Source organism: Telopea speciosissima, chromosome 2 (assembly GCF_018873765.1).
Source record: "Telopea speciosissima isolate NSW1024214 ecotype Mountain lineage chromosome 2, Tspe_v1, whole genome shotgun sequence".
Taxonomy (NCBI): domain Eukaryota; kingdom Viridiplantae; phylum Streptophyta; class Magnoliopsida; order Proteales; family Proteaceae; genus Telopea; species Telopea speciosissima.
Window position 1 is genome coordinate 71,018,985 of NC_057917.1, and position 17,900 is coordinate 71,036,884.

General features: G+C 39.8%; 1 protein-coding gene across 1 annotated transcript in view; it reads right to left on the reverse strand.

The window, feature by feature from the left end:
- The window catches only part of LOC122649692 (agamous-like MADS-box protein MADS2), a 37,175-nt gene extending 19,520 nt beyond the window's left edge, over window positions 1–17,655 (reverse strand). Inside the window, exons 1-2 of the mRNA XM_043842930.1 lie at window positions 17,636–17,655; window positions 16,332–16,524 (exon numbers count right to left, since the gene is read on the reverse strand). Of these exons, the coding sequence (XP_043698865.1) occupies window positions 16,332–16,516 (185 nt within the window). The 5' untranslated portion in view covers window positions 16,517–16,524; window positions 17,636–17,655. The remainder of the gene's footprint in view (window positions 1–16,331; window positions 16,525–17,635) is intronic.
- Between the last annotated feature and the right edge of the window lie 245 nt (window positions 17,656–17,900).

Sequence of the window (17,900 nt, forward strand, 5' to 3'; positions counted from 1 at the left end):
CCCCCCCCCGGTTGTTTATTTCGATTTTTTGGTTCTTTTCTACTAGTTTATAACCCTAACCTGGCTTCTTCTCTGCTTGAGCACTCTATCCTTGTTATTCTTTCTTGAAGCCATAAATACAAGTTGTTCCCAAAACCAGCATATCCTTCGTTTTTACTGAGGTTGTCCAATTCCTAGTCTTCTATTTCACTAATTTTAATTGGTACTAACCATAAGTTTTTATTCTTAATATGATCGTTAACAAAAATGAGATAAAAAGTTCTACTGCATAAAGTATATAGGAGCTTCACACCCCAACTGGTTTCAAAACATGGCCTACGAACCACACTGCCTTGTAGTTCTTAGGATATTGAATTTCAAGGCTTTCCTGCATCAATTAGGCATCCAAGCTGATTTTGGCTCATATAAAATAGGTTACAGTATTATCTATTCAAAATTAGTAAGCCGCTCTGGCTGCCAGCCATTGCAACTTATTGACGTGTATAGAGGTCCACGCATATGGAAGTTCTATATATGATTCTTGTGTTTATTTTAGATAGGTCTTCTTTCCTATTATCACATGTACACAATCCACATTATCACATGTGGAGAATACGCCCATTCCTTCTAGGGTTATATTCCCTTGCTCTTGTACATATACATTAAGATCATCATTGAAATTACACTGAGAATTCTCAGCTCCAATATGTTTGGGGACCATCGCCTTCCACTTCTATTGATGGTCACCGTTATTTTGTAATTTTTGTGGATGACTACTCTAAATATATTTCGTATTTTCCTCTTATTCGCAAGTCTGATGTTTTTTCCACTGTTCGCACTTTTCAATTGCTTGTTGAGTGTCTTTTTAACGTAAAATTCGTGTTGTTCAAATTGACTGGGGGGTGAGTATCGCACTCTCCCCACTTTTTTCTCATCTCTTGGGAATTCTCATTGCCTCTCTTGCCTTCACACTCATGACCAACAAGGGTTTGTTGAGCACCGCCATCGACACATTGTCGAAACTAGATTGTCCTTGCTTGCCCAGGGTCATGTTCCTTAGCAATGTTGGCACTATGCGTTTGAAATCGCCGTATTTATTATTAATCGAATGCCTTCTCGTGTGTCTGATAAAATCTCATTGTTTCAATCAGTTCATCATAAAGCACCGGATTACTCTTTTCTTCGTGTTTTTGGATGTCTATGTTATCCGTACTTTATCCATACAATCTTCACAAAATGGACTTTCGTTCCACCCCATGTGTCTTTCTTGGTTATAGTCCTTTGCATACTGGTTACCGCTGCATTGATCTTCGTTGCCAAAAAATCTGGATTACTCATCATGTTCATTTCGATGAGCAAGTTTTTCCGTTTCTTTCTCTTTCTAATTCTGCCCCTTCTCCTTCGTCTGTTTCTCCTTCTCCTTGGGGCCCTCTCCCTTGTGTAGTACCATCTCCAATGACTGCACCTTCCTTACCCCTGCTGGTAGTTAATCCCCTACCGGCTATGCCAGACCCTCCCCCAACGCCCTTAACTTCCCCCATCTCACTGCCACCCTTACAAACCCCACCCGCCTCTCCTCTTCCAAACAACCCTACTTCCCCTTCACCAACCCCATCTCCCACCCGTACTCGCTCTCTTCAAGAGCTATATGCTGTCCCATAATCGATCCCCCGTCTCTCCCCACCGTACGATCACCCTATGCAATTACGCTCCGGCCTTCTAGGCCTCATGCATTATCTACTGATGTTCCCCCCCCTTGAGCCTACTTATTTTTCGTAGACTTCAAAAATACCTAAGTGCCAGGTTGCTATGGCTGATGAGTTTAATGCACTTCTAAAGAATGGTACATAGTCCTTGGTTCCCCGATCTTCCTCTATAAATCTTGTGGGTTGCAAGTGGGTATACAGCATTAAACACAAGGTTGACGACTCTCTTGGACGATATAAGGCTAGATTGGTTACTAAGGGCTTTCATCAACAACCTAGAATTGACTATCTTGAAACATTCAGCCATGTTGTCAAACCCACCACTATTCGCTGCATCTTATCAATTGCAGTGCCTCAAGGTTGGCCGGTTCGACAACTTGATGTGCACAATGTATTTTTACATGGTATTCTTTCTGAGGATGTATATATGGTGCAGCCACCTAGGTTTGTTGACAACACTCATCCAGATTATGAGTGTCAGCTTCACATATCCTTATATGGGCTGAAACAAGCCCCTCATGCTTGGTTTCATCGCATCTCTCAATATCTTCTTCAACTAGGTTTTCGGGCTTCTCAAACGGATCCATCTTTGTTTATTTTCAAAGATGTGTCACACTATTTATGTGCTTATTTATGTGGATGACATCTTGATCACAAGCAATTCGACTGATCGGGTAACCTCTCTTCTTGGTCAATTATCTTCTGAATTTTGGATCAAAGATCTTGGACCACTGTCCTTCTTTCTCGGTGTTGAGGCTACCTACAGCTCTAAGGGCCTCTTACTCTCCCAATTTATTGCAACGGGTTAGTATGATGGATTGCAAGTCGTGCTCCACTCATATGGCTATAGCATATGGGATCTTATAAAGTCATCTAATGCAGGGGGTGCTCCATTTTCTGTTGCTACTAAGTATCGTTCCATGTGGATGCTCTCTGATATATCACTCTGACAAGCCTTGACGTTGCCTTTGCCATCAATCTTGTCTGCCAATATATGCATGCACCCACGGAGTATCACTGGTCTCTTGTTAAACGTGTTTTGCGTTACTTAAAAGCAACTTGGCATCATGGTCTTCTCATTAGCTGGTCTAAGGACCTCACTTTACAAGCCTATTCCGATGCAAACTGGGTTGGTAGTAGTGAGGATCAAATCTACAGAGGCTTATGCGATTTTTCTTGGGCCAAAACTCATTTCCTGGAACTTTAGAAAACAACGGACGGTTGCACAATCGTCTATCGAGTCTGAATATAAAGCCTTGGTAAATGTTGTTGCTGAGTTGGTTTGGCTTGAATCGATCATTATTCACCGAGTTAGGTGTTCTCTTACCTAGTCCCCCAATTTTGTGGTGTGATGATATTGGGGCTACATATTTGTCTGCAAATCCGATCTTCCATGCCGGTACAAAACATGTGGAGATTGACTTTCACTTTGTTCGGGATCGTGTTGCAAAGTGTCAACTGTTAGTTCAATTTTTTTCCACTACAGATTAGCTCGTTGATGCTCTCACAAAGCTGCTTCCCACGGCTCGTTTCCAATTTTTATGGGACAAGCTGAAGATTCGCTACCTCGACTCTCCATGTTGAGGGGGTGTATTGACGTATATAGATGTCCATGCATATGGAAACTCTATATACGATTCTTGTGTTTATTTTAGATAGGTCTTCTTCCCTATTATCATATGAACACAATCCACATTATCACATGTGGAGAATCCGCCCATTCCTTCTAGGGTTATATTCCCTTGCTCTTATATATATACATTAAGGAACATCAATGACATTACACTATACATCTAAGACAATCACAATTTTATCAAGTTGATTGTATCAGTTACAAGCCTAAGAAAACGTAATCCAGTAACACTTGCAATAGTAAAAAATACCTCTATCTATGCCATACAACATTTTGTTAAAGAACTGTTAGGCACCCAAAAATCATTATAAGGCATCAAGCAGCCAAATCGAGATGATCGGTTTACTAATCCCCAAACTGCCCTATACTCTACCTCTACTCCAAAGAATATTGTTCAGTCCATAACTTATCGATAATAAGCAGGGAGCTTATGACTAAGCCTGTTATACCCGTACCCCGGGAGTATAATTAATTATTAATTCTTCCCTGTGACGTGTAGTTATCACTGCCACGTATGCCGGTGAGTTGTTCTCACTGGTGGTCAAACCCAGCTATATTGACCATAGTACGAGGTTGCCTGTGGAAACTAGTCGGGACCACGGAGGTTGCACCTTGACGTGTCGGGGTAAGTAGTTGACCAAATTTTGTTGTGTTCTTTGCCCTCTCAAAGCCCTCGAAGTGTGGTCCAAAGGCCCGACCTCCTATGGTGGGAACCACCTTCCTACTCGCATCGGAGGCAAGTTACGGCTGCCTCCGACCCGCATCCAATCTGCTAACAAGGACCCTTGTGGGTGAGACCCTGTGGCTAAGGTGCTATTGGTGCCCTGCCATGTTTGACCCTACCCAAATAGACCCTAGGTTACACTTATGAGGCCTTAGCCAAATAGGCCAATAAATGTGAAGTCTATATGAGAGAGAGGGGTAAGACTATTCCTTAGTCTTTCTTTTTTCTTTCTCTTTCCTAACCTAATCGTGAAAGGAGAGGAGAGCTTTGAAGAGAGGAGGAGAAGGAGGAGAAGGAAGGGAAGAAGAAGAAGGAAACGGCTGCTGGGTTTGGAGCTTTAAAGAGGGCACCTCGTGTGTACCTCAAACCAGGTAAGCCAAGTGCCCTTTTCCCCCATTTTTTCTCTCTTCCCCCTTGCTCGTTTGAGCTTGGGTGGTTCGTTGGTTGCAGCCCAAGATGGGGATTTCTTTTTGGAAACCCAAAGGGTTAGCTCGAGCCATGTGTAGTTTCCCCTTGTAGGATGCTATCCCATTTTCATTACAATCCTATAAAGACCTCTATTTTGACCTCTTGCTGAATATATTTGATTCTAAAGCTTCAACCACCAAAGAAAACCCCAAATCTGGATTTTTGAGCTTTTGATCCTTTAAACCCCCTTAAATCTTTGAATGTTGGGTGTTTCTAAGACCCAAATAGACTCCAAGACACCCCTCCCTAGTCCCTTGAGGCTTAGAGAACCAAATGGGACAACCCTGGGCTTTTAAAGACCTTGAAATCACACTTGGGTTGCATCGGAGGCAAGGCTGCGTGAGTCCGATGTTTGCCTCCGATGTGTCTGAGCTGCGGGAAGGTCGGAGGCAAGGTCGGAGGCAGGCTGCTTGAGTCCGGCGTTGCCTCCGATGCGATTTTAAGGCTTATAACTTATGTAAACGGTGGGGTTTCTCTATGAGGCCTCCCCTACACTCTCTCACACTCTTATTCACTTTCATAGGCGCCAACATATGTGCAATGGGGTGATTTTGAGCGGGAATCATTGCGCTTATACAAACTCCATTTGAAGTAATTGGTGAGTGGGTTTGGGGGACTGTTTGAGCTTGCTTACTATTGTTTATTCATGCATTTATGAATTATATTATGACATTATCATTCAAGCATGATTTCATACTTGCATTTATTCTTATTTGATCTTGATAATTGATTAGGATGATATGGATCGTGTTGGGTTACGGTGCGGGGAAATGCTGCGGAACCCAAGTACGATGGAATTGTATATTGCATCTCATTCTTGTCTGTATGCGCCGTGTTGTCTTTGGTACCGGGTGTTAGATGGAATGGGGCGTTGACACACCCGGATGTACCTCTCAACACGATAGGATTCATGTAGTATATCGTGGTTAGGCTCGGTTCCTATGCTACGACCCTTACCAACGGGGTTTAGGTGTTGGGTAGCGAGCACTGCTTGCTGTGGAGAGTTAGAGAGGCCAGGCCGAGGGTAGTAATGGTTATCGAGTCGCCTGCGGGTGGTGATGACTACGACCGTCTGGCTCCATGGTAATAATTGAGGTTGCATTGTGGTGAGAATGGAAGGATCCAGTGTCTTCCGAATTATTGCGGTAGCATATACCCATTGACTTAGCATTGTGTGTTAGGTGGTAAATGAATTAATAATGGCATGCACCATGGACTATTTGTGATTGTGTGATTGTGCATCCCCTTTTCTCTCTCACTGGCTCGGTGGAGCTAACCCCTCTTGTGCACACCTTTTTAGGTGAGGCTGCGAGGAGATGCTTATTTTGCGGGACTCGAGGTTCGAGGCCTCGGAGTACGATGATATCGATCTGAGAGGACCACTGAGGCCGTGACCGAGGAGCACGGTGATGGGTGTCCTTGTGATGGCTGCGCCTACGGGCGTATTGATACATGGGACGTGTTCCCTTCTTTTGTCTTTTTGGGGCCGCATGCCTTGTATAAACATTTATTGCTATACTTGTTTTGGGGTAGTTATGCTATGGTCATTCGGGATATCCATCCAAACTATTTATGTATCTTTTAACCGTATGAACATGAGGTAATTATTACAAACGCTTCCGCTATTTTATGATCGTTGGAAATGGAATATTCCTTGCCTTTTGTACTCGAATCTTATGGTATGTTCTTTTAGACTAAGACTGTGCGTTGGGACACTGCAAATCGTGATTCTGGTAGTCTTATGGGACGACACGTATCGTCCTAGTCACCCCTTTATCATTAGTTTATTCCTCAAACGGGATGGGGGCGTGACAAAGCCGTTATAAGGAAACCATGTGTGAGGAGATTAAGGCACTTGAGAGAATGGTGTTGGGGATGAATGTGCAACCATGAGGAAGAACCTAAACAAATAATCATACATAATACAAGGAATTTAACGTGGTTCAACAAGTTTGCTTTCATATACCTGAGAGAACCAAAGATTTTCCACTAAACCTGAAAAACTCTCTACACTACTCTCCATCTCACAAAGTGTTCCCCTTTGCTTGTGACTAAGATTTTCCACACAAAGACAATATATAGGGAAACCCAAAACCCTAATCCCTAACACAATTATAATTTTATCCCGCACATGTAATAAACTAAAACACATCCAATTACAAATACAGACCCAATAGTAATTATGTGAACCTGCAGAATACAAGACATACCTAACCCCAACAAATAGTGCTTGTGAGGTAGTTGATCTTTTTTTATGGGCATGTTTCTGTGGGATGCGTGTGGGTTTGTCTAGTTAAACACAGTTCAAATGGTACCATTGAAAGATACAAGGCTAGCTGATGGCTATAGGATATAGTCACCTATATAGGGGTGATTATCAAGAAACAATATTTTCTCCTATAGAAAAACTGAACTCCATAAGATTTTTGTTATTCTTAGCAATGAATGTGGATTAGCACTTGTATCAATTTTATATGAAATACTTATCTCATAGTGATGTGAAAGAGGAAGTGTGTATGCAAGTTCTCCCTGAACCCATAAGATGTGATGGCTAAAGAAGGCTCTTTATGGCCTTAGCAGTCCTCAAAGGCTTGGTTTGAGTGACTTGGAAGAAATATTTTAAGGAACAGGTACGCTTAAACTCAAGTGAATCACACTTTGTTTACTAGACAAGGTAATGGTAACATCAAAGCCTTATTGTCTATGTGAATGACATTCTTGTGACAGAAAATTTTCAAGAATAAATCAAGAGGCTTAAAATTTATTTGGTTTAATAGTTTGAGATTAAGGATCTTGGTACCTTGAAGTATTCTTGGGAATTGAAGTACCAAGATCAACAAAGGGAGTTCACAAAGGAAGTACTTGTCAGATCTTTTCAAGGAGATAGGAATATTGGGTTGTAAACTTGTTGACTCTCTTGCTAACAAAAATCACAAGCTAAGTGATGACAGTGGCCATCCATTGATTGATGTAGAGAGGTATAAAAGACTGGTGGAAAAAGTGAAATATCTTTCCCTCACTCGTTTAGATATTGTTTATGCAGTTCAAGTCGTAAGCTAGTTTATGCATGCTCTTATAGCTGGTCATATGGAAGTTGTATATCACACTCTTAAGTATCTAACATCCAGCCCAGTAAAGGGACTATTGTATACTATACTAAATATAGCCACTTGAGGATTGAGGCTTACAAAAATATAGATTGGGCTGGGTTTGTAAATACAATAGCACTTTTATAGGTGGGAACTTATTTACTTGGAAAAGCAAGAAACAATCTATTACTTTAGATCAAGCGAAAGAGGTAAAGTTTAGACCCATGACACATGGGATTTGTGAACTTTTATGCTTGAAGAAATTGGTTCATGAATTAGTGTTTGAGATTGATAGCTCCATGAGATCATATTCTGACAATACAGCTGCTACTAGCATTGCCCATAATCCTATGCAGCATGATCAAATGAAATAATCGAGATTGATCAGAATTTCATAATAGGGATTTACTTTGAGTGTATCTACACAGCATTTGTGAAGATCAGGGATCAATGGGTTGATGGGCATGCTCCATAATTCCACACTGTCTTAAGCAAGTTGGGCATGCTTGATATCTATTCCCCAGCTCGAGGGAGAGTGTTAGGATACTAGTTATGATGGTATTATAGAAATGTTATGTCTTACGGGACAATATATTTGCAAGTGATGGCATATTAGGAACTTTAGTTGAAATTATTAATAACAGTGTATGAAGAAGGAATTGATAGAGTCTCCCTATTCTCCTACAACCTCTTCTTTTTCTCTTGTAACCTGCAGTCTAGTACCAACCAAAACCAGTCGGGGTTGCAAGCAAAAGATATAAGCTTAAAAAGAGATAGAATGGATGATTTGGAGCATCAATTTTTTATTTCTGGCCCTATGTTGGGCAACTTAGGAAGCCAAAATTGTCTCCATCTTCTGTTGAAAATTCTGGATTCACTCAAATTTTTCAATACAACAACAAACTCAGCCTTATCCCAACTTAATGGGGTCGGCTACATGGATCCAAACAAAACAAAGTAGGGAAAATAGAGTTCTAACCAAAAAGGGAAAAGGGGAAAGAGGGATGAGGAAAAAGATGGGAAATGAAAAAGAAAAAGACAAATGAAAGATGTGAAATAAATAGAAAAAAGAAAGATGAAGGATGAAAGATAGTAAGAGGAAAGAGGCAGCACAACCCAGCACGTCAGGAGATCCTCATCTAAATGGGGTCTGTGACATGGATCCTTGCTCTCCTATAGGCTCTAGGCCTCTATTGAATATGACCATACCACCTTAAACGATTCTCTCGGAGCTTGTCATTGATCAGGGCAACTCTCAAGTCCGATCTTATATGTTCATTCCATACTTATTTATCCTTCCTTGTTTTTCCACACACCCATCTTAACATCCTCATATCTGCTACACAAAGCTTATCCATATGACACTTCTTAACTGCCCAACATTCTGCCCCATGCATAATGGCTTGTCAAACAACAGTCCTATAAAACTTTCCTTTGAGCTTTAAAGGAATACTTCGGTCACACAACACTCTAGACGTGCCTCTCCACTTCATCTATCCCACTTTAATTCTCTGTGAAACATCATCCTCTATTTCAACTTCTTTATTTATGATAGACCCCAAACATCTAAAATAGTCACATTGCAGTATCTCTCTTTCCTCAATTCGCACCATATCAGTATCCCTTATAGTGTGACTAAAATTATACATCATATACTTTGTCTCCGTTCTCTCTTTAAGCCTCTTATTATTATTGTCTTCGTTCTACTCAAATTTCTCAATATACCAAATCAATTACGAATTTCACATGCTCAAAAAATATTCTTCCTTGTTTTATGGATGCTTTTATAATTATTTAGTTCTTTGTTCTTGCTTTAATGCATGGACCTAAATCTCGCGAGATCTCGCGATATCTCAAACAAGATCTCGATTTTTCCCAGGGTCGAGATCTCGGGTCAACCCAGATCTCGACCCAACTCACCTTATAAAACTTCTAAATCTCGAGCTATCTTGACCGAGAGGTTGTTCCACTGCTGTTGCTACTAGTTTTTCACCATTTTTTAGCTGGATTTTATCGGAGAAGTTGCTGTCGGCATCATTCAGCTACACCACAGCAAGATTAGTGCATGATTTGTGGTTCTTTACATCAATTTTGAAGAACTTTTGAAAGGTAATCCATTTTTTCGGAAGCATGAGTATAGATATTACTAGTGAGCGTCAGTCGTGGCATTCATCCCAGCTTCATCATGACTATGATTATGGCCAGCAGAGCACCGATTCTGAATATAGTAGCTATGGTCAGTTTGGGCAGTCAGCACTTGAGTTCGACAATCAAAGCACTACGTTAGGTTTTGGGCCATTGTGTTTAAATGACCTAAAATAGGCTTAGTATCAAGTTTCAGACTCAAACTAGGTCTAAAACCTATCCAAACTAGCCTTCAAGTTGATAAAAAAATATATATACCAACTCAACCGAGATCTCGAATCAACTTGGTTCTTTCCAAGGTCGAAACCTGGCCGAGTTCTGAATTTAGTTCCACGCTGTAATGGATGTCGTCTCTAACAAGAACAATGTTCTCCTCTCTTGTGACTTTGGACAGACATTTCTTCTAATGTCAACAGTATTATTCCAGATGTTGGTTTCCAAAGTAGCATTGCCGCTTCCAACCATTTTGTTATTATTGTCTTCTAATGATGATAGACTGGGTTTAGGAGCCATCTAAAATGTAGGATGTGAACCGGATTAACATGAAGCAGTGCTTTATATGGGGCTGTTGAAGCTGGATGCCATATGATTCTGGTGAACTGGTGATGACCGATTCTTGATGGGTTATTGATGTGATTAATTCATAGAAACGGGACTTTCAGAGATTGGGAACTTACAATCTATAAGCTTTTAGGTTGGTAGAAATTTTGCACAAAAGATCAAGAAGCAAAATTTTCAAACATTTTATTATTGTGTTACAAATTCCTTGATCCCTCAATATTTTGGGACCAAAATGTCTTCTACATAAGATTCCTATTCGTGTATTTGGGTAACTCAAGCAGTGAACTGGGAGGCCCTTGGCCGCCCATACTACAGATTTTCGTAGCTATCAGGCCTTCAAAGGCTTTTTCTTCTTGTAGGACCCTAGGCTATCACGGTCTAGTGTCTTGAAGTTTTGTATCTCTGCTACTTGTATCATGTTTTCTTCTTTTCATTTTTAATACATACATTGCTGACCTTTAGCAAAAAAAAATACCCCTTTTGACTAGACAGTAAACTAAGATTACATAGGATGTGATTAGGGTAAAATTGGAATTATAGAAAGCCTAACCAAACTGGGATAAAATTGACAGAATGAGCTCATTAGAGTTGTAATCATTGAGTAATATCAAGTTATGGAAATAGAAATTTTAATGGAGGACCAGTTAGGGGATTTAAGATTTTAAAAGAAAATTGATTGGAGATGAAATGCTGCCCCTCCTTATTTCTCAAATTTTCCTTCTTCTTTGGTAATTTGGTTGCTTGCAAATTTCCATATCAAGTATGAAAACAGTAACCTAGCTAGGCTCTTTTAATTATTCATGAAATAAAAAGGAGCTCTTGTTCCTTGAATACCACCATACCACGTGGGATCTCATCTGGGGCCCATATTTTGTGGGCAGGCAAGGCCCAGATTCCCTACACATGACAAGTTCCAACCAAAATGGAGTATTTGTTTTTTTTCTCTCTCTAGCTTCTCTAACTTCCCAATGGTTTAACTACATCTACATGGGGAAGTGAGGAGAGGAGGGGGAGAAAGAGAGTCCCTAATGGCACAAGATGAAGATTAGAGAGTCCAACCCATGATCTCTTAAGATTCTGCATTCTACTAGCAACATCAACCAATTGAGCAAGCAGTTATCTTCAATTAAAATGGAGTTGATCATGGTGAAATTAAGCTCTAAGAATTTTTTAAACTTTCAGAAAATGATTAAGACGAAAATAAGAAGGTAAAATGTCTATTCTTAGAGTGGTATATGATCAACGAATATGGCTTTAAAATTTAACTAGTGAACAAATCCTGTCCAATGGCTGGAATTGCCACATCACATTGCCCCATGGCAAAAGTAAGTGAGCTACAGAGGAATGCCTTCATAGGAGGGCCATGCACACGACATTTTTCCCTAAGAAGAATATAAATTTTTAGCCATTTTAATGGGAATAGATCACAAATGATATGGACTTGACTCTCCTTATGGGTGAAGTGGGCACAACATAGATATTTGAAGATGGACTCTATTTGAATGGTGTAGCCGATTCAAAATAGTTCTTGGGTTCAGAGGAAAGTTCTTAGGTAACAGGGTCGAGTCAAACCATTTGTTTATCATATTATAAGGAATGGATCTTCAACATTGTTGTGGCTTGATTTGTGGCATCCTACAGGGTTCTACTGAACAAATATGGAGACCGTATCCATTATGATGTGGGATCTAATAGAATGGCTTATATACAAACGATTGTGATAGATGGGAGATGGAATCAAGGGTCATCTACCTTGACTAATCTTGGCCAAGTGTGGGGACAATTAGATGATATTCAACATCACAACGAGATAGGGGAAGATTCCATTATATGGAGTGGCTCCCCCCACAAGCACCTTTTATACCAAACCAGACTAGGACATTGTGAGGTTTCATTCTACTAAGGTGGATTGGGCGGCTACTGTATAGTTTAAGAGTTGTATTCCTAGGCACTCAATGACCACTTGGAGAGGCTTGGTAGATAGTCCACCTACAGGGATCAGCTACAGAAGAGAAATGTGTTGATGACCCTTTATTGTTGCTTCTGTTGGGAAGGGCAAGAGAGTAGAAATCATCTGTTTTTCGACTACCCTTTTAAAAGGCAGATATGGCGAGATGTTTTAAAGCTATGTCATCCTTCTAGAAGGGTGGGGACTGGGGAGTAGTGCCATTTTGGAGGCAAGATGGATTGAAAAGAAAGGGGATTCTATTAGGGGTATTGCCAAGCTAGTTTTCTATTATGTTATTGGCCATGAATGGGGAAGGATAGAAACTTCCATGTTATCTATAACAAGACGAAGACCATGCCTTCTATCATTAGTGATATCCAAGCTAGCGACGGTTGTGGATGACAGTTGTAGGGAGATTATCCCTAAGGGAAGGAAATCTCCATGGAATTTTTTCTTAGTTTAGAGTTGGAAGATGCATCCAATATGGGAGAATAGGTGAGAAGTTCTAATGGGAGCTTCTACTACGAACTTCAATGTTGTGCGTGTCCTGGAGGAAACCTTCTGTTGTAATCTGTAATTTGTTTTGAGTTTTGGTTCCAATCTGGGTCTCGTGGGTCTTGTCCATGAGTCCTAGTTTGGTTGTCCATTGCTTGTATATTGAGATGAGAAATTGTGAGTTTTGTTTCTTTTCAATAAATTGATACTACCTATAAAAAATGTTATGGGCTTTGGTCACAGTAAAATTCAATTTTTAACGAGTCTAAGGTTTTTCCCAGTTCTTAACTAAATTTGTTCATGTATCTTTTCCTTCTTTTTCCTTCCTTTTTTTTTTTTTTTTTTTTTTTTGGCTGTGGCAAAGAGCTAGGAAGGTGATACCCATCTGTTTCCCTTCAAAATGGTCCTACTATGGATAAGCCCACAGTTTCTATTTACAAAAACACAGTTGGGTTTGAACTAGGGCTGCAAAAGAGTCGGGTTGGGATGGGATTTTTAAAACTCCAGCCCAAACCTGAGTCTCCTGGGCCCAGCCCGACCCGCCCTCAGGGCCGGCTCGGACTGACCCTTATTGGCCCTAACAGCAAACAACCTTAGCCATGAGAAGTACTAATCGGGGCCTTCTGAATTGACTAAGCCGCTAGATTTGTTGGTTGATTAGAACTCGCTAACTCAAATAAAAGATTTGGCAATTACAAATAAAAAAAAATACTGGCACTCCAACATCTGCTAAAAAGATCTACTTACCTCATGCGCATCCTTGGGACTAGAAATACATATAGAACATCATAGGCTTTGAGATATCATATCAGAATTCTATAGGGACAGTTGAAATTGAAATTAAAAACCACTAGACAATGGATACCCATGATATAGTTTCTTGTCCATGTTAGCCTTCAGCATTATGCATAACATGGGTGGAAGATTAAATATGAATTTCTGGTCCAACTCTTGCAAAGAAGGGGAAGGGAGATGCAGGGATTGAGCCAGGCCGGGGAGAAACCAGATTGGGCTCAGCCCAAGGTCTCAACCCTAGCCAGTCCCGGCCCTAGCTTAGGGCCTGAAATTCCCGACCCTTACCCGCCCTCAGGTTTAAGGTATCTCAGCCCAAGACCTGTTCGGGCTCTGGGTGGGTCGGGCCCACATGGCCAAACTTGCACTCCTAGTTTAAACCAAAACCTCTTTTGTAATGACTAGAGTCAAAGGATGACTACACTCCCATGCTAAATCGATCATATTCTCTAATTAATAAAAGCCTAACAAAAAGAATAGGAAGTTCTTGCTCTAATTAATAAAGAATAATTGATAGGCAAAAAAGTCTAACAACTATAGTGAAATGAAATAATTCAATCCTTCTACTGAAAATTCACAGTAAAATTTATCCACCTAGAGCCTTGGTTGTTAATTATATGATTCAAATGAATTAGTTTCCATACAATTCACAACCCTTTTGAGTTGTTTTTGTTTTTTTATTTTTTAAAAGAACCCTTTGGATTGGCAGTGGTTCATGCCATGAGTCACAGAATTGGTCGAACTTGGTTGATTCACGAAATATGTTAAATTGGTAAAGCTATTTCTCAATTTTTTTTATTCTTTCTTTTCTTTAATCCTTCTAACACTTGTCTAAGGGTTTTAGAAACCTAAAGTGGCTTCTTTGACTTCATTTGAGCAAGACTGCTTAAAGGTTTCGAATTTTTTTCTTCCTCACAATCCAAAAATTGTGGTATCTCCTTCAGTACTTAATAGAATCCCATCTGTTTCCTGCATTTGTTTTCTTCTTTAATGAAGGAACACAAAGTAGTGGTCTTTAGGGTTTTGCCTATGTGTGAATAGTTAAAACTTCGGTTATTACACATTTGTGGAGGTTTCTTTATGTAAGAAAGTAATTTGTATCCTGTAACAATATCTGTATAGATGTATGAGTTTCCAAACCCTAAATTACATGCCTTTGAGTTGATTGCCATGCATTAAAGTTCATTTGTTATTGCTTATTTAACAATAATTTTTTTGTGGCTCTTCTAATTGTTTTGGAAATTTTATGAATCCTACACGTCACATTCAAAACCTAATTTGATTTGATCTTAACAACTATGTATAGGAGCAGTTTTGAGGTAGAGTGGAGGAGGAGCCACTACAAAATGTTGATTCTATAAAAGCATCTTGTACCTCTATGAACTGTAGCAATACATATAATTCATTGCCTTTCTCATTCATCATTTAGCTAGACAGATCGATGCTAGGCCTAACAACCCAGTGCACGAGGCTCCTGCCACTGCGGATCTGTGGAGGGTTATAATGCACGCAGTCTTACCCCAGCTTCATAGAGAGGCTATTTTCTGACTACTAGGTCGCGATGGAGCACCCTTACCATTTTAAGGTTGCACCGAGGTCAGCCCTTTGAAGGAATAAATTATCATAAGCAAAAATTGGTAGTTCAACCTGCTCGGATGAACTCATTGCTTTATGACTTTTTCTTCCTCTAATCTGTGAGAAGTGGCAAGTCCCCAAGTGATCCAGTGCTGCCTTGCAGGTTAAAATACCAAACAACCAAGAACTTGTTATCATTTCCAGTTTCAAGCTAACCCAGACCCACAAAAGGGGCCGAGTCCGGCCAGTTTATAAGGCTTTAATTAAACACCAGGATGTGGAATCATGTTTTGCCTTGTTCACGTTTTTCAAGGCCTATTGGCATGCTCTAGGTCACAAAATCCTTAGCTAAACATTGTCATGTAAAAGAGACACCACACACACAAATAAAAAGAAGTCAAAACCTCAAGGACAGACAAATGGGCAAATTCTTTAATAAGAGAAGGTTCATTATGAGAAAGAAAATTTTATAAAAGTAATAGTTGTGCAATTTGCAAATCACATAATTATGGTAATCTACTGTTAGCATTTACAGATCCTAAATTCGTTACTAAGACAAAGGTATGAGTTGCTTAATACCCATGCAAACCTCGTTGTTATATTAATAATAAGTTAAGAGTTGCTTAACTAGAATGAAACAGTGAATTACACTCAGCAACAACATAGTATGAACCTTACGAAGAGGCCTTGGTAAAGCCAAAAAGGAAGACAGAAGATTTAAACAACATATTGCACATACGCTAATCAGGATGCTAAAACTATAGGTTAACCTCGAAATTCACGGCCAAGCGAAAAAGAAAAAAAAAATCCATTCTAAATTTCTAATAGCCAACGGATACACAAAATGGATTAACAGATCCACAAGAACCACAAAACAATAACAAAAAGGTTCCATCTACTGACTCGGATCTCACAATATCATTATCCAACACAGAGAATGAAGGAAAGCTGAAGAAAACAGAAGCCAAAAGGAAACGATGGACAAAAAGAACAAAAAAAAGCAGTTATTTTTCACAAGCGGAGTCCCCCAAAACCTCGAAAACTGAAGAAAGTAACATCTCGGAGCAGATCTTAGAGAAAAAAAAGCGTACTTTTTTATCAAGGAAGTGAAAATGAAATAGAATCCAAGCTCAGAAGAAGCAAATCAGATAAACTAATTGCGCGCTAAGCTTCAAAAGCATATGAGACTATGAGAGAGATAGATCTGAAATCTTACCTAGAACTGCTACAAAACTCATAAAGCTTTCCTCGGTTAGAAAAGATGATAAGAGCGACCTCAGCATCGCAGAGAACTGAAAGCTCATACGCCTTCTTGAGAAGTCCATTTCTTCTCTTCGCAAACGTGACCTGACGATTTATCTTGTTCTCGATCCTCTTCAGCTCAACTCGTCCTCTCCCCATTCTTCTCTCTTTAATTTTGCCCCCCTCTTTTTTTTATACCTTATATCTCTGACAAACAGATGTAGTTCTCTATTTGCTTCTTATTATATTATATGAGCCTTTTGCTTCTATCTTCCTCGGTTGTTCTTCCTAGTTCCTCTGGTCTCCTGGTCTTAGTTTGGAGTTAGATCTTCTTTCATGAGCTGTACCTTGATGTTGCAGAAAGAGAGTAAGAAACAGAAGAGAAAGAGAAAGAGACGCAGAAGATGAAAAATGGAAACCCTTACAGCGCTAAGTTCCTTTTATCTTCTTCTTTCATTCTGGCTCACATGTGGCTTTGGAACTCAGGTTTATGGTTTCCCTCACAAGAAATAAAGAGAAGGGCGTGTGTGTGTTCAGATTCCTCCTTCCCCCACAGGCCTCAGCCCCCCCAACTCTTCTCTCTCTCTTTGTTTACTTTTTTTTCTTTTTTTTCTTTTTTTTAATTGAAATCTCTTCTTTTTAAATTGATTTACTATTGATGTCTTTTACCTTTTTATAATTTTATTTACTTCGAACGTCAACACCATCCTTAAAACACTTAACTTTAGGAGTTACCACGTGTCCAGTTAGCAGTGGACAAGAGCTATGCTTGCAGAATGGCCTTTTTCCCTTTTACTATAATACCCCTGTCTTTGGTAAATTTTGCAAACTTGAGCTACTTAGCTTTTCTCCTCTACCTTCTTGCTTATTCTTGGCTAGCTCTCTTCGTTTTATTATTGAACTTGTATCAATGTATCATCCCATTAATTTTAGGGAATTTTTTGTTATAGGGTGAGAACTTTCTAAGAAGCATAGGGGATGTAAATTTTTTGTTATAGGGTGAAAGTTCTCTAAGAAGCATAGGAGGATGTACCAATGGGACCAAATCCGATCTTCAGCGTGCCAATGTGTTCAACGTGCATTCGATGGCTGGATGCACTTGACACGCATCCCAGACCACTGCCTAGTCATCGGATGCATGATGGAGAGGATCTGGTTCCATACCAATGAGGGTTGGCAAAATAGTTTCTTGAATAGAGACAAAGAGGTCATTTCATGTGAAGAAGATAGAGCTAGAGAAATGGTGTTAGTGTATCTTCTGCCACTTACTCAGCGAACCTTTTCCCCTTTTTTATATTAAGGGAGAGGATTCTCTGAGCAAGCGGTATAGAAGAGCGCACCAATGATGTGCGAAGAAATGGTATCATAAATTGGAAGGCAGCGAGATAATTTCATGTGAGAAGGAGATACATGGACACAGAAGAACTAGTGTACCCTATCCCCAGCGACTTAGAGAACCTTTTCCCTTATATTAATTCAAGGTGAAAATTTTCTTCAATGTAAGTTGGTACTATTTATTCATCTGCACATGGATAGTCATAAT